General features: G+C 46.8%; 1 protein-coding gene across 5 annotated transcripts in view; it reads right to left on the bottom strand.

Annotated features, from left to right (window-relative positions):
- MSRA (methionine sulfoxide reductase A) overlaps positions 1-18,178 on the bottom strand; it is a 305,188-nt gene that overhangs the window by 46,606 nt on the left and 240,404 nt on the right. Inside the window, exon 6 of one of the 5 annotated variants that reach the window (XM_089528792.1) lies at positions 9,635-9,691. The exons of the other annotated variants lie outside the window; for them this stretch is intronic. Coding sequence (XP_089384918.1) covers positions 9,677-9,691 — 15 coding nt within the window. The 3' untranslated portion in view covers positions 9,635-9,676. Of the gene's footprint in view, positions 1-9,634; positions 9,692-18,178 lie in introns of those variants that run through there. 5 annotated transcript variants of the gene reach the window in all.

The following is an 18,178-nucleotide window of genomic DNA, read 5'->3' as shown; positions in this document are numbered from 1 at the left end:
AACTAAAAATGTCAGCATACAGAACTCTTGAGTTGGAACCTAAACTAGATCAGCCCCATCCATGAAGGGAATCCATAAATTGAAATACTTGAGATGTCTTAGAATCATAGACTGGAAGAGACCGCAATCCAACCCCATTCTGCCATGCAGGAACTCTCAATCAAAGCATACCCAGCCTCTGCTTAAAGTCCTCCAAAGAAGGAGGGTCTTCCACTGTCAGACAGCCCTTACTGTCAGGAGGTTTCTCCTAATAAGGGTTGCCATTTCCTGGATTCTGCCAGGACATTCACGGTTTTTGGCCGTTTTGAATGTCCTGGCCTGGGTTTAGGGCCAGTTCTGGCTGCCGCTGCCTCTGCCGCTGCCACCACCACAACCATGCAGCAGTGGTGGCCTGCAAGGCCTAGCTGCCTCACTAGGCCTCGCTGGCCTTGGATGGGGCTCAGGTGGGGGCTGCCATCACCGCCTACCATGCAGGGTGGGCCTCAGCCAGCTGACTGAGCCCTGAGGAGCAAGGTCTCCTCCAACAGCAGCGGAGCCAGGCAGTGGTGGAGCAGTGGCCTTGCTGTGGGGGCCTCTCTCCTTGGGGCTCAGCCAGCCGGCAGGGAGAAGGCTTTGCCAGCCAGTTGGGCCCCAAAGAGAGAGGCCGCGGCGGCAAGGCCTTCTCCAGAGGCGGAGGACGCGCTGTGTACCTCCACTGCCTCTGAGAAGGCCTTGCTGCCGCAGCCTCTCTCTTTAGGGCCCAACCGGCAGGCAAGGCCTTCTCCAGAGGCAGAGGAGCCGCGCGGCGCGTCCTCCGCCTCGGAGAAGGTTTTGCCGGCTAGCTGGGCCCTGAGGAGAGAGTTCGCGGTGGCAAGGCCTTCTCCGAGGCGGAGGACGCGCTGCGTGGCTCCTCTGCCTCTGAAGAAGGCCTTGCACCTAGCTGGGCTCTTTTTATTTCTCCTCCTGTTCTTTTTCTTCCCCTCTTCCTCTTCTTCTTTTTACTCCTCTTCTTTTTTCTTCTTCCCCTCTTTTTCTTTTTCTCTTCCTCCTCTTCTTCTTTTTCTTCCCCTCTTCCTCTTCTTCTTTTTACTCCTCATCCTCTTCTTTTTCTTCTCTCCCTCTTCTTCTTTTTCTCCTCCTCCTCTTCTTCTTTTTTCCCCCTCTTCCTCCTCTTCTTCCCTTGGCATAGTTTCTTCAGGGGGGGGTGCCTTTAGTTTCCCCTGAGAGGCTGAGAGAGTGTGACTTGCTGCCCAAAGTCACCCAGTGGGTTTCCATGGCCGAGCTGGGATTTGAACCCTGGTCTCCAATTGCCCTAGGCCACTACACCATGCTGGACCCTCCACTGCACTTAAAGGTACAGTACTCAGTTGTTATTTATTGATGTGTACCTTCAAGTTGTTTTCCACCTTATGGAGACCCTAAAGCAAACCAATCCTGGGGTTTGCTTGGCAAGATTTGTTCAGAGGAGGTCTGCCATGGCTTTCTGCTGAGGAGGCTGAGAGAGAGTGACTTGCTTGAGGTTACCCAATAGGCATGAAAGCGAACCCTGGTCTCCAGAGTCCTAGTCCTCCACAGAAAGCTACATCCCAAACTTCTATCCATGAAGAATGTCAAAATGTCCTCCATTTTGAGTATGAGTGAATAGCATGAATGTATACAGTTTTTAATGCTTTTGCCCTCCATTTTCTTGAACGTCCTACAATTTGTCCTACATTTACCTTACATTTTGTGCTATATCATGTCCTACATTTTGTCCTGGTTTTGTGGACGGGAATTATGGCCACCCTACTCTGTTCCTGGAGCTTGCATCCATTGTTCCGGGTCCTGTTCTCTGGAGCAGCAGAAAACAAGCTTGCTCCCTCTTCAATATGACCTCCCTTCAAATATTTAAACAGGGCTATCATATCACCTCTTAACCTTCTCTTTAGTCATTACTAAAGACCTTGCAGTATGGATGGCGAGGGATCTGCTGCAGTCACCTGCAACTCTTGTGGGATGTTTCTCTTCTTGCCTACAGAAGTGGGGAACTTCACATGCACCAAGTGCAAGTTGGTAGCACTCTTGGAGGAGAAAGTGTAGCAGTTGGAGTCCAGAGTAGCTACACTTCAGCATATTAGGGAGCAGGAGGATTTCCTGGACACAACAGAACTAACAATCTTGGATGAGTACCACGCAGAGGAAGATGCTAGGGTGGAGGAGGTCACTTCACATACACAGGAGGAAGACAGCTGGAGGAATGTCACACAGAGAAGTAGGCCAAGAAGGGATTCTTCAGGGAGCTTGCAGCTAGAGAATCGATTTGAAGCTCTTTCCCCTTATCAAGGAGGATGAAGAAGAGCAGCATGAACAGACTTCAGGGACAGAGCAGGGGAGCCTGAGAGTCCCACCCAAGGGAACAGTCGCTGCTAAGCCTCAGAGGAGGCGTGTGGTCGTAGTGGGGGACTCCTTGCTGAGGGGTACAGAAGCAGTGATTTGTAGGCCTGACAAGATGTCTTGAGAGGTGAGTTGTCTCCCCGGGGCAAAGATCCGTGATGTGACAGAGAGGCTGACAAGACTGGTCAAGCCTACTGACCAATACCTCTTCCTTTTGGTCCACGTGGGAACCAACGATACTGCAAGACACAGCCTGCAGAACATCAAAAGGGATTACGAGGCGCTTGGTAGGAAGCTGAAAGGAATGGATGTATAGGTTGTCATCTCGTCTCTTCTGCCAGTCGAAGGGCATGGTCCAGGAAGGGAGAGGAAAATAGCGGATGTGAACAACTGGCTTCGCAGATGGTGCCGCCGAGAAGGATTTGGATTCTTCGATCATGGGCTGCGGTTCCATGAGGAGGGGCTTCTTGCAACAGACGGGTTGCATCTCACGCCAGTTGGAAGAAATGTTTTTGCCAACAGTCTCAAGAACTTGATCAGGAGAGCTTTAAACTGAGTTCCGTGGGGAAGGGAGACAATATTAAGGAAGGCGAAAGGGATGGCGAAAATAGTCAAACTGACATAGAGGAAACAAGAAAAAAAGTGCAAGGACCCAACAGTTGGAGGCAAAAAAACTTGCACAAGCAGCAAGTAAATGGGACCCATGGTCTGCGATGCCTCTACACTAATGCACAGAGCATGGGAAATAAGCAAGATGAACTCGAACTCCTAGTACAACAAAGCAAATATGATATAATAGACCTCACTGAAACCTGGTGGGATGAGTCTCATGATTGGAATGTGGAAATAGAGGGGTATAACCTTATTAAGAGAAATAGGCCAAACAGGAAAGGAGGAGGAATAGCACTATATGTCAGAGATATTTACACCAGTGAAGAGATCCTGGACATCAATCATGGAAGCCAGGTGGAGAGCATGTGGATAAAAATTAAAGGGGAGGGAAACAATAAGGATATTATTGTGGGAGTCTACTACAGACCCCCAAGTCAGACTGAGGAATTGGATGATGCCTTTCTAGAACAGATGACCACACACTCAGAAAAGAGAGATATAGTAGTGATGGGCGACTTCAACTATCCTGATATTTGCTGGAAGTCAAACTCAGCAAAATCCTCAAGGTCTAGCAAATTCCTCACTTGCCTGGAAGACAATTTCGTTGTCCAAAAGGTGGAAGAGGCAACAAGGGGGTCAGCTATTTTAGATCTGATCCTAACCAACAAGGATGACTTGGTTAATGGGGTGCAAGTGGTGGGATCATTAGGTGGAAGTGACCATGTTCTCCTGGAGTTTGTTATACAGTGGAAAGGAGAAGCCAGGCATAGTCAAACAAGCATTCTAGACCAGGGGTAGGCAACCTTTTTGAGCCGGGGGCCGGGTTGCTGTCCCTCGGACAACTGGGGGGGCCGAAGCAGTGGGGTGGAGCTTCCACCCTCTGGGGGCGGGGCCACGTGCTGGGGGTGGAGCTTCCACCCTCCAGGGGTGGGGCCGCATGCTCCGCCCCCGGAGTGATAATAATAATAATAATAATAATAATAATAATAATAATAAATACTAACGGTTACTAGCATGGAAATTACTAAAACGCAATTCAGAATAGAAGGGGAAAAGCATGCACCACTGTCTCAACCCAGAGAAGCACAAGGAGCTGAAAGGAGTTTTTGCAAAGAGACCACCAAGGGCAAATAAATAATAATAATACTAACAGGTTACTACTAAAATGCAATTCAGAATAGAAGGGAAAAAGCATGCACCACTGTCTCAACCCAGAGAAGCACAAGGAGCTGAAAGGAGTTTTTGGAAAGAGACCACCAAGGGCAAATAAATAATAATAATACTAACAGGTTACTACTAAAATGCAATTCAGAATAGAAGGGGAAAAGCATGCACCACTGTCTCAACCCAGAGAAGCACAAGGAGCTGAAAGGAGTTTTTGCAAAGAGACCACCAAGGGCAAATAAATAATAATAATACTAACAGGTTACTACTAAAATGCAATTCAGAATAGAAGGGAAAAAGCATGCACCACTGTCTCAACCCAGAGAAGCACAAGGAGCTGAAAGGAGTTTTTGGAAAGAGACCACCAAGGGCAAATAAATAATAATAATACTAACAGGTTACTACTAAAATGCAATTCAGAATAGAAGGGAAAAAGCATGCACCACTGTCTCAACCCAGAGAAGCACAAGGAGCTGAAAGGAGTTTTTGGAAAGAGACCACCAAGGGCAAATAAATAATAATAATACTAACAAGTTACTACTAAAACGCAATTCAGAATAGAAGGCTAACCCCCCTCCCCTAAGGATGCAACCAACCTCTCTCTGGCTTGCTCTTGCTCTTGCTGGCCAGCTGGCTTCTCCTCCTTCCTCCTCCTCCTTTCCCTGCTCTTCTATTCATAAGGAGGAGGAGGGCAGAGGGCAAGGTGGAGCCCGATGCAGGCCTGCTGCGGCCCCTGGAGCCCTGTTGGAGTGCTCCAGGGGCTGCACCAGGCCTCCTAATGGGCGCCGCCATTTTGTTTTTCAAAATGGCGGCCGAAGTCTCGCATGACCTTTGCCATCCTGAGGTCACGCGAGACTTCGGCCGCCATTTTGAAAAACAAAATGGCGGCCGCAGCGGCGCGAAAACGGGGGAATTCGGCGGCAATCGGCGGCAGGACTGCACAGGGGCCGGCAGGAAGGCCTTGGCGGGCCGGATCCGGCCCGCGGGCCGCAGGTTGCCGACCCCTGTTCTAGACTTTAGGAGAGCGAATTTCAGTAAACTTAGAGAAGTATTTTTTTTTATTTTTTTTTAAATTTTATTTTCATTTTCAAACAAACACTAAAACATTCATACAACATTATACACATTATACAATGAGGCGCGTAACCTTATATACAAACAACATATTTCACATTGACAAAACAAATAGTTCCTTGACATGACTAAAATAACATTTAACATAAAGGTGCTTCCTATTACTCAGTTAACTTCATCTTCCAGTATTGGATTCTTATGTTATGTCTTATTTCCATTTCCCCTTTAAGACATTGATCTCCAAACAAAGGGTGGGTATGAAACTTCCCTAGGTGTAATTCTAAGAAGAGTGTACCTTTACGTTTTCTCGTCTCTTTTTGGGGCGCCTCACTATAGTTTAGTTATAATTTTGTTTAAATAGACTGTTGCTATGCAAACTCCTCTCTATCTTATACAATATGTAAATTCTAAATGACTTTCCATATGTCTCCCCCTCCAGTATAAACAGATAGCTCCTTTGTATTTACAATAAAGCTTCTAGTTTTAACAAAGTATATTTGTTTCCATAATTCATATATTAAATAAAAGCGGCAAAAGGAAAGAGAGGGGTAAAAATCTCTTCTATTACACTAGTTAACTTCCAAGGAAGAATATATTCTGCTTCCAGAGCAACTTAGATATGGGAATGCTTATTTAGTCCCATCTTCCAATGGTGCGTGATTTTTAATCAGACTAGCAAAATATTTTGCCATCTTCTCTTAATATAGTCCTTAAATGGTAACCATTGTTCTATTACTTGTTCTTCACTTTTCCCTTTGATCCAAGAGGTCATTCTATCCAACTCCGCCATTTCGAGAGTTTTCATTAACCATTTCTCTATTGAAGGGGCGGAGTTCTGTTTCCAGAAGCTAGCAAAGACAATTCTTGCACATGTAAATAGGTAGAAAAAAAATGGCTTAGATACTCAGATTTAATAAAAGACCAGCAAGGAGTCTTGATGTTTAACACTCAAGAAGAACTGAACCAATCAGGGAGTAACTGCCATTGGTACCTATTTAGACAACTTAAAGAGAGATGGAAGCTCGATATGGCAGATGTGGGAATAGCAAAAGAAAAAACAGCCTGGGAAGAACTAATTAGCAAAGTGAATAGGAAGGCAATTGCGAAATTTTATGAGCTGATCCTTTCATGGAATACTGAAGAAGAGCCTATTAAACATAGTATGATCAAATGGGCTCAAAATGTGGGCCATAATATTTTGTATAAAAACTGGGAATACATCTGGAACAGGGGGCTGAAATATACTGCTAATCAGGACCTGAAAGAAAATGTATTCAAAATGGTTTACAGATGGCATCTTTCCCCTCATAAAATCTCTCTGATCTATAAGAAAGTTAGTCCTATATGTTGGAAATGTCAAAAAACCACAGGAACTTACTACCACATGTGGTGGACTTGTGAGATTGCAAAAAAATATTGGATATGTGTATATGAAATAATTGTGAAAGAGTTTAAAATTTCAATTCCTTTCTCCCCGGAAGTGTGTTTATTAGGGATGTTTGAAGACACTGCACCTGTGAGATACCGAAGATTATTATTCTAAGTAAACTTAGAAAAGTATTGAGGGCGATTCCATGGTCAGAAATACTAAAAGATAAAGGAGTTCAGGACGGATGGGAATTTCTCAAAAGGGAGATACTGAAGGCACAATTTCAAACAGTTCCAGTGAGAAAGAAAAATGGGAGGTGTCTCAAGAAACCAGGATGGATGACTAAGGAACTTTCAACCGAGTTAAGTTTGAAACGGAACATTTTTTCCGCCCTAAGTGCAGTACCTTTCATTTCTCTGTGTTGAAATTCATTTTGTTAGCTTTGGCCCAGCTTTCTAGTCTATTCAAGTCATTTTGAATTTTGGTCCTGACCTCTGGAGCATTAGCTATTCCTCCTAATTTGGTATCATCTGCAAATTTGATAAGTATGCTCCCAATTCTGTCATCCAAGTCATTGATAAAAATGTTGAATAGCACTGGGCCCAGGACAGAGCCCTGTGGGACCCCACTGGTCACTTCTCTCCAGGATGAAAAAGAGCCATTGCTGAGCACCCTTTGGGTTCGGCCGGTCAACCAATTACAGATCCATGTAACAGTTGCCTTGTCTAGCCCACATTTTACAAGCTTGTTTGCAAGAATGTCATGGGGAACCTTGTCAAAGGCCTTACTGAAATCAAGATATACTATATCCACAGCATTTCCTTCATCTACCAAGCTGGTAATTTTATCAAAGAAAGAGATCAGATTTGTCTGGCATGACTTGTTTCTCTGAAACCCATGTTGACTTTTTGTGATTATGGAATTGCCATCTAGATGTTCACAGACTCTCTGTTTAATGATCTGCTCTAGAATCTTTCCTGGTATTGATGTCAGACTAACTGGACGATAATTGTTGGGATCCTCTTTTTTCCCCTTTTTGAAGATGGGGACAACGTTTGCCCTCATCCAGTCTGCTGGGATTTCTCCTGTTCCCCAGGAGTTCTCAAAGATTATTGCCAACGTCTCTGAGATTACATTTGCCAGTTTATTTGATACCCTTGGATGTAGTTCATCTGGACCTGGAGACTTAGGAGCAAAACAGATGACCCCGAACTGGTGGCTCGATGTGACGCCTTTTAGAGCCAGATCAGGCCCGCAGCAACCACATGATCCAGCACTTTGCTGTGCCAAAAAGAACCAGCAAAATGCAGCTCCTTTTTAGAGCGGCAAAAGGACACCCTTGCCACAGCGGCTGCTGCTTTTCTGCATTTGTTTGGCACAGCTTGTCTAAACACTACACGAAAGAAGTGGTATGACGCTGCCCACTGTGTGGTTAGGCATGCAGCGTGATGCCAGCATCGGGGCAGAGTCAGGGCATGCGGCCACCACACCCCCACTCAACCCCGATGCCGGTGATTTATGCCTGTCTGTTTAGTCCCTTAAATTCATTTAGATTAACCAGGTATTCCTGTACTTCCTCTCTTTACTTATTCTGAGCTGCATTTCTCCTATTGTGTCTTCTGCCCCATTTTCCTCAGGTTGAACACTCTTTTCTTTTTCTGAGAACACTGAGGCAAAGAAGATATTCATTAATTCTGCCTTTCTTCTGTCCCCTGTTAGCATTTCACCATCTTCTCCATGCAGTGGCCCTACCATTTCTTTCTTCTTCCTTTTGTTACGGACATACCCCTCAAAAAAACCTCTTTATTGTTCTTAATGTCTCTAGCAAGCCTAAGCAAATTCAGTGCTTTTGCTTTTCTGACTTTCCCCTTACATGTGCTAGCTATTAGTCAGATGTGGCTGTGGTGAGACATGCCTTGATTACATCCTGTTTGGACTACTGTAACACACTGCCTTTGGAAACTGTTCCGAAATTTCAGTACGTGCAAAACACCACAGCGAGAATGCTGACTGGGGCCAGTTATAGGAAGCATACAACTCCCTTACTGAAACAGCTCCACTGTCTACCGGTTCATTTCTGGGCACAATTCAAAGTACTGGTTATGACCTATAAAGCTCTATACAGCTTATGTCCAGATTATTGAAGAACCGGAGGAAGGCTTTCTCTTGGTCCCACCATCATCTGAGGCTTGCTTGGTGAGGACACAAGAGACAGCCTTCTTGGTGGCTGCTCCCATCCTCAGGAATGCCTTTCCACGAGAAGTGAGACTGGCCCCCTTCCTACTTGCCTTCTCTCTGAGCAAAAATAGTTTTATTCAGGCAGGTGTTTAATGTATGATAATGGGATGGCTTCTTTATTTGCTAATGAGGTGGGTATCATGGTTTTATTGTGGTTTTCACATTGGTAATTTTATATTGTTTTTGGGGATGCTTTGTTTTATTATAATACATTTTTAAAGAGTTTTGATTTGTCAGCCACCTTGGCTCCTGTTCTGGGAGAAAGGCGGCATAGAAATAAAATAAATAGAATAAATAAATAAAGTTAAACCCACTGGGTGAACTTGGAAAGTCACACTCTCTCCATCTCAGAAGAAGGCAGCGGCAAACCCCTTGGAACAAATCTTGCCAAGAAAACCTTTGAGTTGCCATAAGTCAGAAACAATTCAAAGGCACACCACCAGCATCACAAAATAAAACAGGCATGAGTTACAAAAATTAAAACATTAAAATAAGAGTGCAACTTCTATGTGGGGAAGGGAGCTTGGAACACAGAGCAAAACCAGAATGCTGTTCTTCGCAGCATTTTCCTGCCAGCTCATCTTAAAACAAAATTGTTCAAATATAAACATCAGGCCATTTGTGTGTGTGTGTGTGTGTGTTTTATAAAAAGACACCACCAAAAGCTCACAACAGCCTTTCCAACCTTGCGCTGAACTTGGGAGGTGTCAGGAGGCATTATTTACACTCCATCTATTTATCACTTCCTCCTATTGAGCACCTGACCTTGTCAAAAAGCTTAAAGGTTATTTTTTGTAAATTATAAATGAACAAGACTGTTCTACTTATCTGTCAGCATCTGGAGGACCAGGTGAGGTCAGGCCCTGTTCAGAATTCAGAAGACTGTTCACAGGAGGGAGAGGGAAGAAAGGGGAAGGCAGGAGAAAAAGAGAAAGTAAGGACAAAAGAGAGAGATGGCCTGGCTGTAAACAGCAATTTTCTGCTCCCTTCAGCATCATCTGGGTCCTGCTTCACTCAAAGCCATTTGTCATATGCTTAGTTTTTACAAAACACCAATATGCCCAGAACTGCTGCATTTTGATCCCTTTGCTGCAGAATTAGTGTCGGCTCACCAACACAGTTGGCTACAACCCAGGACTGTTTGCTTTTTTCCCTGCACACATATTGCAGAGAGGCTGAGAAGTCCCCATTGCAAAAAGCCTAGAGTGATACTGACTGATGGAAGATGAGGCAGATGTACAGAAAGAGGAGAAGGGACTGGTTTCTGGGTACACCAACTGGGAGAAAATCTGGATATTTTTTTTAATGAGATGAAAGATTTTTTTATGAGAGGAGGGGAAAACATTCATTTGAAAGGTGGTGCTGGAAAGGTTCTATGGGCACAATGGGCCACCAAAAAGAACAGTAAGTAGGTCCGACAGCAAATCAAACCTGAACTCTCACTTGAAGCCAAAATGACTAAACTTAGGCTATTGTACTTTGGAGATATAATGAGGTGACATGACTCACTGCAAAAGTAAAAAATGCTTGGTAAAGTGTAAAACAATATGAAGATCACATTTCAGGTGCATTGTCTCCATCAAGCAAGCCATAGCCCTGAGCTGTAAGACCTGAGTAGGACAGTTCATAACAGGATCTCTTGGAAGTCACCCATTCATAGGGATGCCATAAGTTGAAGCCAACTTGATGACACATAACAGCAGCAGCAGCAACCATAAGAAGGAGCAAATGTCCAAGAGGAATAAATCTGTAGCATATTGATACTGAAAAAGATCTTCTGAAAAAATTCTGCAGCAGGTGACATAAATATGTCCAGTATGGTTGCCATACTGGACTTCAGGCAACCATAGTGGACTGGTCATGGAATTGGAAAAGTTTCACTTGCAATCCTGGTAAGCATTTTTAGAAAAACCCAAGTCATAATCCACTTGGACCTCTTTCAGACCATAGGAATACAGGGTAGTAGTGGTTTTTATGCAGTCCACATTCATTTCAGGTGCATTGTGTCTTAGGGTTGTTGTCCAATGGGAAAGCATTATAGAAATCCAAAGCCTAGTTTTCTGACAGCCTTAATATTCCAGTGTTGTATATACGCAATATCCTATATACGCAAGGCAGTTGCTAATTTTAAAAAAGGCAGAGTTAACATACCTGTATTAGTCTTTTGCAGCATAAAAACAGAAAGGGGAGGGGAAAGGAAAGGAAATCTAGTTGCATTTTTGAAGCTACCTTCAAAAATTTAGTGATGGTTTATTTTAGTGAAAGACATATTTGTATCTTTGCTCAAGGCTTTCTCAAGATTAATGGAAAGGAACAACATTTCTTTCTCCAGAAAACAGCAACACGGCATTGATATTCATCCTCACAGAGGATTATCTGCAAAGGTGGTAATGGACTCCATAAAGCATATCATCTGCACTGCACTTTGGACATTTCTCTGCACTGCAGCTGTGACGGGGGAAGGCAGGTGAGTCAAAGCAGCACCACCAGTAACCAGATGATGCAATATGGCAACAGTTTTCCATAAGAAAGTGTTGCTGGATGCTGCCAAGTTTCAAATTAGCTCCTTGATTGATTGGAAACAACACCATTGACACCTCTCCACCCTCCTCTCCCCAGTCTTCCCACACACATCATTCAGGGGGGTCATATAATCCTCACAATTATTTCAGTTAATACTGACTTTACTCTAAACATCTGAAGTTGTCTAAAACAAGGTGGTCTGTGGCATTTATTTATTGAGTACTGATTCTAAAGTAGCATCTGTTGTTGACACAACAAGTTACATCCACTAAGTGAGGCTGTGCACGAATGGTGACGGGGAGTGCAGCTCTGGTGAAGCTTTCCCAACTCTCCATTCACACCAATGGAAGGAAAAGCGCCATGAGATCCATGTGTGAAGCAGACCCTCCACTGAAGTGAATGGGAACTGATAGGAACAAAGCAAGCAGCCTAGTCAAGGAGCGGGAAGAGAGCATGTTATCAGCTTGTTGTTGTGTGCCTTCAAGTCATTTCCAACTTATGGCAACCCTAAGGCAAACCTATCACTGGGTTTTCTGGGCAAGATTTGTTCAGAGGAAGTTTGCCACTATCTTCCCCTGAGGCTGAGAGCATGTGACTTGCCCAAGGTCACCCAGTGGGTTTCATGGCTGAAGTGGGAATTGAGAGTTGTAGCCCAACGCTTAAACCAGCATGCCACGCTGACTCTATGTTATCAGCACCCTCTTTTAAATACAGTTTTCTGTAAGCTTTCCTATCTCTGCAAATATACAGCTGACCATCACACAGTCTAAAATATAAGCAGCTCAGGAGGGTAGCCACACTACATAATTGTACCAGTTTGATCCTACTTTAAGTGTCATGACTCCAGCCCCTGGAATCCTGGGATTTGTAGTTGGTGAAGTACTTAAATTCTGTAGTGCTGCAGCACTAGAGTTCTTTAGCAGAGAATTATACATCCCACACCTTCCAAACTCCGGATTCTGTAAAATGGAGCCGGAACAGTTAAAGTGGGATCCAACCCCAACAACTGTGTATTGCTAATACACTCCAGGAATGGGGCCACAAGAGATCTGACATCCTCCATAGAAAAAATAGCACAACATAAGAAAACTTCCAAAAGTGATTGCCCACCCAATTAACCACAATGTCAAGGACTGGTGATCCTGAGCTATTATTCTACAAGTAGGACTTCCCATTCTCTGGGCATTCAAAAGTCTCTCATTGATAGGGTTGCCATAAGTCAAAGTTGACTTGACGGCAATGGCATAGCATGGGATATGATAAGGCTAAAGCAATTATCAAACAATGGATGGTAGATATAGAGCGACAACTGAATCTAGCTAGTGCTCAAACTTTTATTGCTAATGACTTCAACAGATATTGCTGTTGAAGCATACTTAGCTAAACTTGAAGTACCTAAACAGCAGAGAGCCTTTACTTTGGCACGATGTCATGCCCTCCCCTCAGCTGTCCTTGAAGGCCGATATGAGAAGACCCCCTTCTCAGAAAGAGTATGCCCCTGTGACTCTGGCCATATAGAAACAACAGAGCATGTATTACTTCAGTGCTCATACAGTGGGCCCTTGGTATTTGCTGAGTTTGGTTCCAGGACCCTCTGTGGATAACAAAATCCATGGATAGTCAAGTTCCATTCAATACAATGGCATCGTCAAACGGTGTCCCTTCCATAAAATGATAAAATCAAGGTTTGCTTTTGGAATTTGTGTGTGTGTGTGTGTGTGAGAGAGAGAGAGAGAGAGAGAGTCAGGGGCACGTGCACCATTTTAATCCTCCGCACTTTCTGGTCCACAAAGGACCGAGACTGTGGACTCAAAGTCTGCGAAAATGAAGGGAGGAATGTATTTTTAATATTGTCAAACCATGGATGTTTGAATCAGTGAATAAAAATATCTGTGGATATGGAGTGCCAACTATACTACAGGGACATCCACCTCAGTCTTATTTCACCTCTATTGCATAAATACCAAAGACACACTAGTCAATTTTACACTTTTCTGTAGCTTTCAGACATCAACCCCCTTTGCTTCTCCACCGGAGCCCGCGGCCAAGCCGCTCTACAGCCGGGTGGCCTCCTCCCGGGGTGTCGGAGGTGCGCAGCTGCGCACCGCCCCGGGAGTGCCACCCACGGACTGCGGAGCACCAGCAGGACTCCTTTGCCACAGGCAGCTTGGGCCCTTGGACGGCAGCCGGAGAGGGGCACTTTAAGACTCTGGGGGGAAGGCTGGGTTGTGGAGCTCGCCAGGTGAGAGCGGCGAGCTCTTAAGCCGCTTGTCGGACCTCCCCGCCACGCCCCCTTTGCTTCTCCACCGGAGCCCGCGGCCAAGCCGCTCTACAGCCGGGTGGCCTCCTCCCGGGGTGTCGGAGGTGCGCAGCTGCGCACCGCCCCGGGAGTGCCACCCACGGACTGCGGAGCACCAGCAGGACTCCTTTGCCACAGGCAGCTTGGGCCCTTGGACGGCAGCCGGAGAGGGGCACTTTAAGACTCTGGGGGGAAGGCTGGGTTGTGGAGCTCGCCAGGTGAGAGCGGCGAGCTCTTAAGCCGCTTGTCGGACCTCCCCGCCACGCCCCCTTTGCTTCTCCACCGGAGCCCGCGGCCAAGCCGCTCTACAGCCGGGTGGCCTCCTCCCGGGGTGTCGGAGGTGCGCAGCTGCGCACCGCCCCGGGAGTGCCACCCACGGACTGCGGAGCACCAGCAGGACTCCGAAACTGCGCAGCTGCGCAGCTGCGCAGTTTTTTACGGGGCTAGGGAAGCTGTGGGTTAGATTGGGCAGAGGATGTCTGCAGTGTCTTACCTCTGCCCTTTATTTGTTTGTGTAGGGTGGGTGGGGGGGAGGGTATGGACGGCGGGAATGCGTGGGCTGGGGAGGAAGGGGATGACATCGTTCTGAGCGGAGCTCCTATTGAGGTAGTGTGGGGCAGGGGGAGGTATGGTGGTGGGAGGAGGGACTTGCGTTCCAGGGGAAGGCGAGATAGATGCCTCATATCCATCTCTCCTTCCGGTCCCCCTCCCAACCTAAGGGACCTGAGGGTCGCTCCAACCGTGCCACAAACCCTGTCGCTGCTCCTGTGCAACGCCAGATCAATTAACAACAAGACCCACATCCTCCACGACCTGTTGGAGGACCGTCGTTGTGATCTGGCTTGCATTACCGAGACCTGGTTGGGGCCTGAAGGGGATGCAGTGTGGGCTCAGGCCCTGCCTGCCGGGTTCTCGGTGAAGGACCAGCCCAGGTTAGGTGGGCGGGGGGGGGGTGTGGCCTTGATACATAGGAACACCGTGTCCCTCACTAGGAACCACATTAGACAGACATCCTATATTGAGTGTATTTACCTGACCCTTAAAGCTAGGGACAGTCTAGGGATTCTGTTGGTGTATCGGCCACCCCGTGCGCTAACGGACTCCCTTAACGAGCTGACACAGCTGGTCGCTGAGCTGATGTTGGAGACGCCCAGGCTACTTGTCCTGGGTGACTTCAACATCTCACTCACGGCCAGCTATGTTCCACCCGGTGCGGCTCGTGAATTCATGGACACCATGGCTGCCATGGGCCTGTCCCAGCTAATCCAGGGTCCCACGCATTGCGCGGGTAATACCCTCGATTTAGTTTTCTGTTCTGATGTGGAAAATCCGTGGGTGGAAATATTTGATATTTCCCCCTTGCCATGGACGGATCATTTTCTGGTTGAGGTGAAAATCAAGGTCTCTACCCAGATCCCTCCCGGGGGTGGTGGACCTATTAGAATGGTCCACCCTCGAAGGCTAATGGAACCTGCCCGGTTCCAGGAAGCCCTAGAGGGGTACATGGTTGGAAGCGACGGCGATTCTGTTGATGCCCTGACTGGTATCTGGAATACCGGTCTCTCGAGGGCTATACACAGTATCGCTCCCAAGCGCCCTCTCAGACCCGCTTCCAAACGCAAGCCTTGGTATACGGAAGATCTCCGGGCAAGGAAGCGGGAGCTGCGACGGCTAGAGCACCGTTGGCGGAAACACCTTCGCTCACACGACAAGACTCTCCTAGCCCAACGGTTAGAGGACTATGGAGAGGCGATACGAGCAGCAAAGAATTCGTTCTATGGTGCTCGTATCGCGTCCGCGGAGTCGCGTCCAGCAGAGTTGTTCAGGGTAGTCAGGGAGCTAACTCAGCTCCCTCCTGCCCCGAACCAGATCCTGGAACCTTCTAAGGCCTGCTGTGACTTATTTAACGACTTTTTCGTGGATAAAACTTCTCGTATAAGCGAAGGTCTTAACGCCGACATTCAGGCAGAACCTAACGTAGAGGCGTCCAGGGCCTCCGTGGACTTAGTTAAGCTGGATCAGTTCGAGTCGGTTAATACCGAGGATGTGGACAAGATCCTCGGAAGCGTTCGGAAGACAACCTGCTCTCTCGATCCCTGTCCCTCGTGGTTAGCAGCCCAGGGGGGACCGGTTGTAACCTCATTGTTGCACCGGATAATTAATACATCTTTGAGGGAAGGGCAATTTCCATCTGTTCTCAAATTGGCCGTGGTAAAACCTTTGTTAAAAAAGCCCTCCCTCGACCCCCTGGTGTATAATAATTATCGGCCTGTTTCACTGCTGCCATTTTTAGGGAAGGTGATCGAGAGGGCGGTTGCAATCCAGCTTCAGGGGGTCTTGGATGAAACGGATTATCTGGACCCATTTCAAACTGGCTTTCGGGCTGGTCATGGGGTTGAGACGGCCATGGTCGCCTTGGTCGATGATCTCCGTCTGGGCATCGACAGGGGAAGCGTGTCCCTGTTGGTGCTCTTGGACATCTCAGCGGCTTTCGATACCATAGACCATGGTATCCTTCTGGGACGCCTGGCAGAGGTGGGGATCGGGGGCACTGCGCTCCAGTGGTTCCGGTCCTACCTCTCTGGGAGGTCCCAGATGGTGCAGCTGGGAGACATGTGCTCCGATGAGAGGCCCCTTAAAACTGGGGTCCCTCAAGGGGCCATTCTGTCTCCCATGCTATTTAACATTTACATGAAACCGCTGGGAGAGATCATCCGGAGACATGGGGCGCGGGGTTATCAGTACGCTGATGACACCCAGATTATTTTCTCTATGTCTCCGACTGATGCAGTGACCGAGGACGGCGTCTCTCCTCTCGTGGCCTGTTTGGAGTCAGTAATGGGCTGGATGAGGGAAAACCGACTAAAGCTGAATCCAGAGAAAACGGAGGTACTCGTGATAGGTTCCCCTGGTCCAGGAATGGCGGTGGTTCCACCTGTCCTGAACGGGGTCACGCTCCCTGTGAAGGACTCCGTGCGCAGTCTGGGGGTGCTTCTTGACTCGTCCCTTCACCTGACCGCTCAGGTGAATGCGACGGTCAAGAGCACCTGTCATCAGCTTCGGCTGCTTCGCCAGCTGCGCCCATACCTGACCCAGAGGGACCTTGAAACTGTGGTACATGCCCTGGTAACCTCGAGATTGGATTTCTGCAATGGACTCTACATGGGACAGCCCTTGTACCTAACCCGGAAGCTTCAACTGGTGCAGAACATGGCTGCAAGGCTGGTCACTGGCACGTCCAGGGCCAGCCATATAACACCGATTCTAAAAAACCTCCATTGGCTGCCCATTTGCTTCCGGGCGCAATACAAGGTGCTGGTAATGACCTATAAAGTCCTAAATGGCTTGGGCCCAGGTTACCTGAAGGACCGCCTCTCCCCATACATTCCGCCTCGCACCCTCAGAACATCTGGGCAGCAACTCCTTAGGGTTCCCGGGGCGAGGCTATCCTCCACTTCTAGGAGGTCTTTTTCCATCGCCGCCCCGGCCCTTTGGAACACGCTGCCCTTAGAGCTCCGCTCAGTCACCTCCCTGGCCCAGTTCAAGCGGGAGTTGAAGACCCACCTGTTTGGCATCGCATTCCCCGACTAGCCCTTATAAGCCCCCCCCCCCCCCCCCCGCCATACGACCGCACAGACAATGGGTACCTAACCTAGGGGCATTTGTTATTTGTTATTGTTTTTTATTTGTGTTTATTGTATTTTAACTTTGTATATTTGATATTTTTATGTAATTTTTATCTCTTGTTAACCGCCCTGATCTTTGGAAGGGCGGTATATAAATAAACCATTTATTATTATTATTATTAACCCTGATATAGCATATAATGTTGTCAGATTCTGTGCAGCTGCCATTAAAATTCGCCAAGCAATGACCTCCATAGTAGACTAGTACCAATCTTGGCATGCTATGCTTGAGCTGGGAAATCTGAAAAGGGTATTTTAAATATTGTTCTTAACCTGCGTTTTTACTTTCTTTTATTCTGTATCTCTTTTTTAATCTGTGCTGGTCTATGACTGTAATAAGGATTCTGTTGTAATGTGACTTGATGGCAGTTAACAACAACCTAGCAACTGAATTTGAGTTCCATGAATGGCCTAAACCATATTTGAGCAATTGCAAAAGTAAATTGCTGACTAAAGTGAGGAGGCTGTTGTACTTTGGATATATCATGAAGTGACTCATTGGAAAAGACAATAATGCTCAATAAAGTGGAATGCAGTGGGAAAAGATCACATTACACGTGGACTGATTCAATTGAGAAAGCCATGGCTGCCCTGAGTTTGCAAGACCTGAGCAGGGCAGTTGATAACTGGGGCTCTTGGATGGCTCTCATCCATAGGGATGCCATAAATCATTAAAATGATGGCAAACAATAACAACAACTTGTCCTCTTTTGCTTCAGCTTTAAATTCCAAAGACTCTAAAGGAGTTCCTAATGAAGAGATCTGTGCCCAAATAAAATTGGCAAGATGGACAAGAAAGAGAAATGCTTTGGAGAAAAGCCAGAAGAAAGCATGTTCCTTTGTCAGAGAGAATATTAATAA

The sequence above is a fragment of the Sceloporus occidentalis genome, unplaced genomic scaffold, assembly GCF_023333645.1.
Source record: "Sceloporus occidentalis isolate IW3139 unplaced genomic scaffold, rSceOcc1.0.p SCAF_6, whole genome shotgun sequence".
NCBI classification, from domain to species: domain Eukaryota; kingdom Metazoa; phylum Chordata; class Lepidosauria; order Squamata; family Phrynosomatidae; genus Sceloporus; species Sceloporus occidentalis.
The sequence above is the reverse complement of the archived record's forward strand: the minus strand, read 5'-3'. Positions and strand labels throughout refer to the sequence as shown.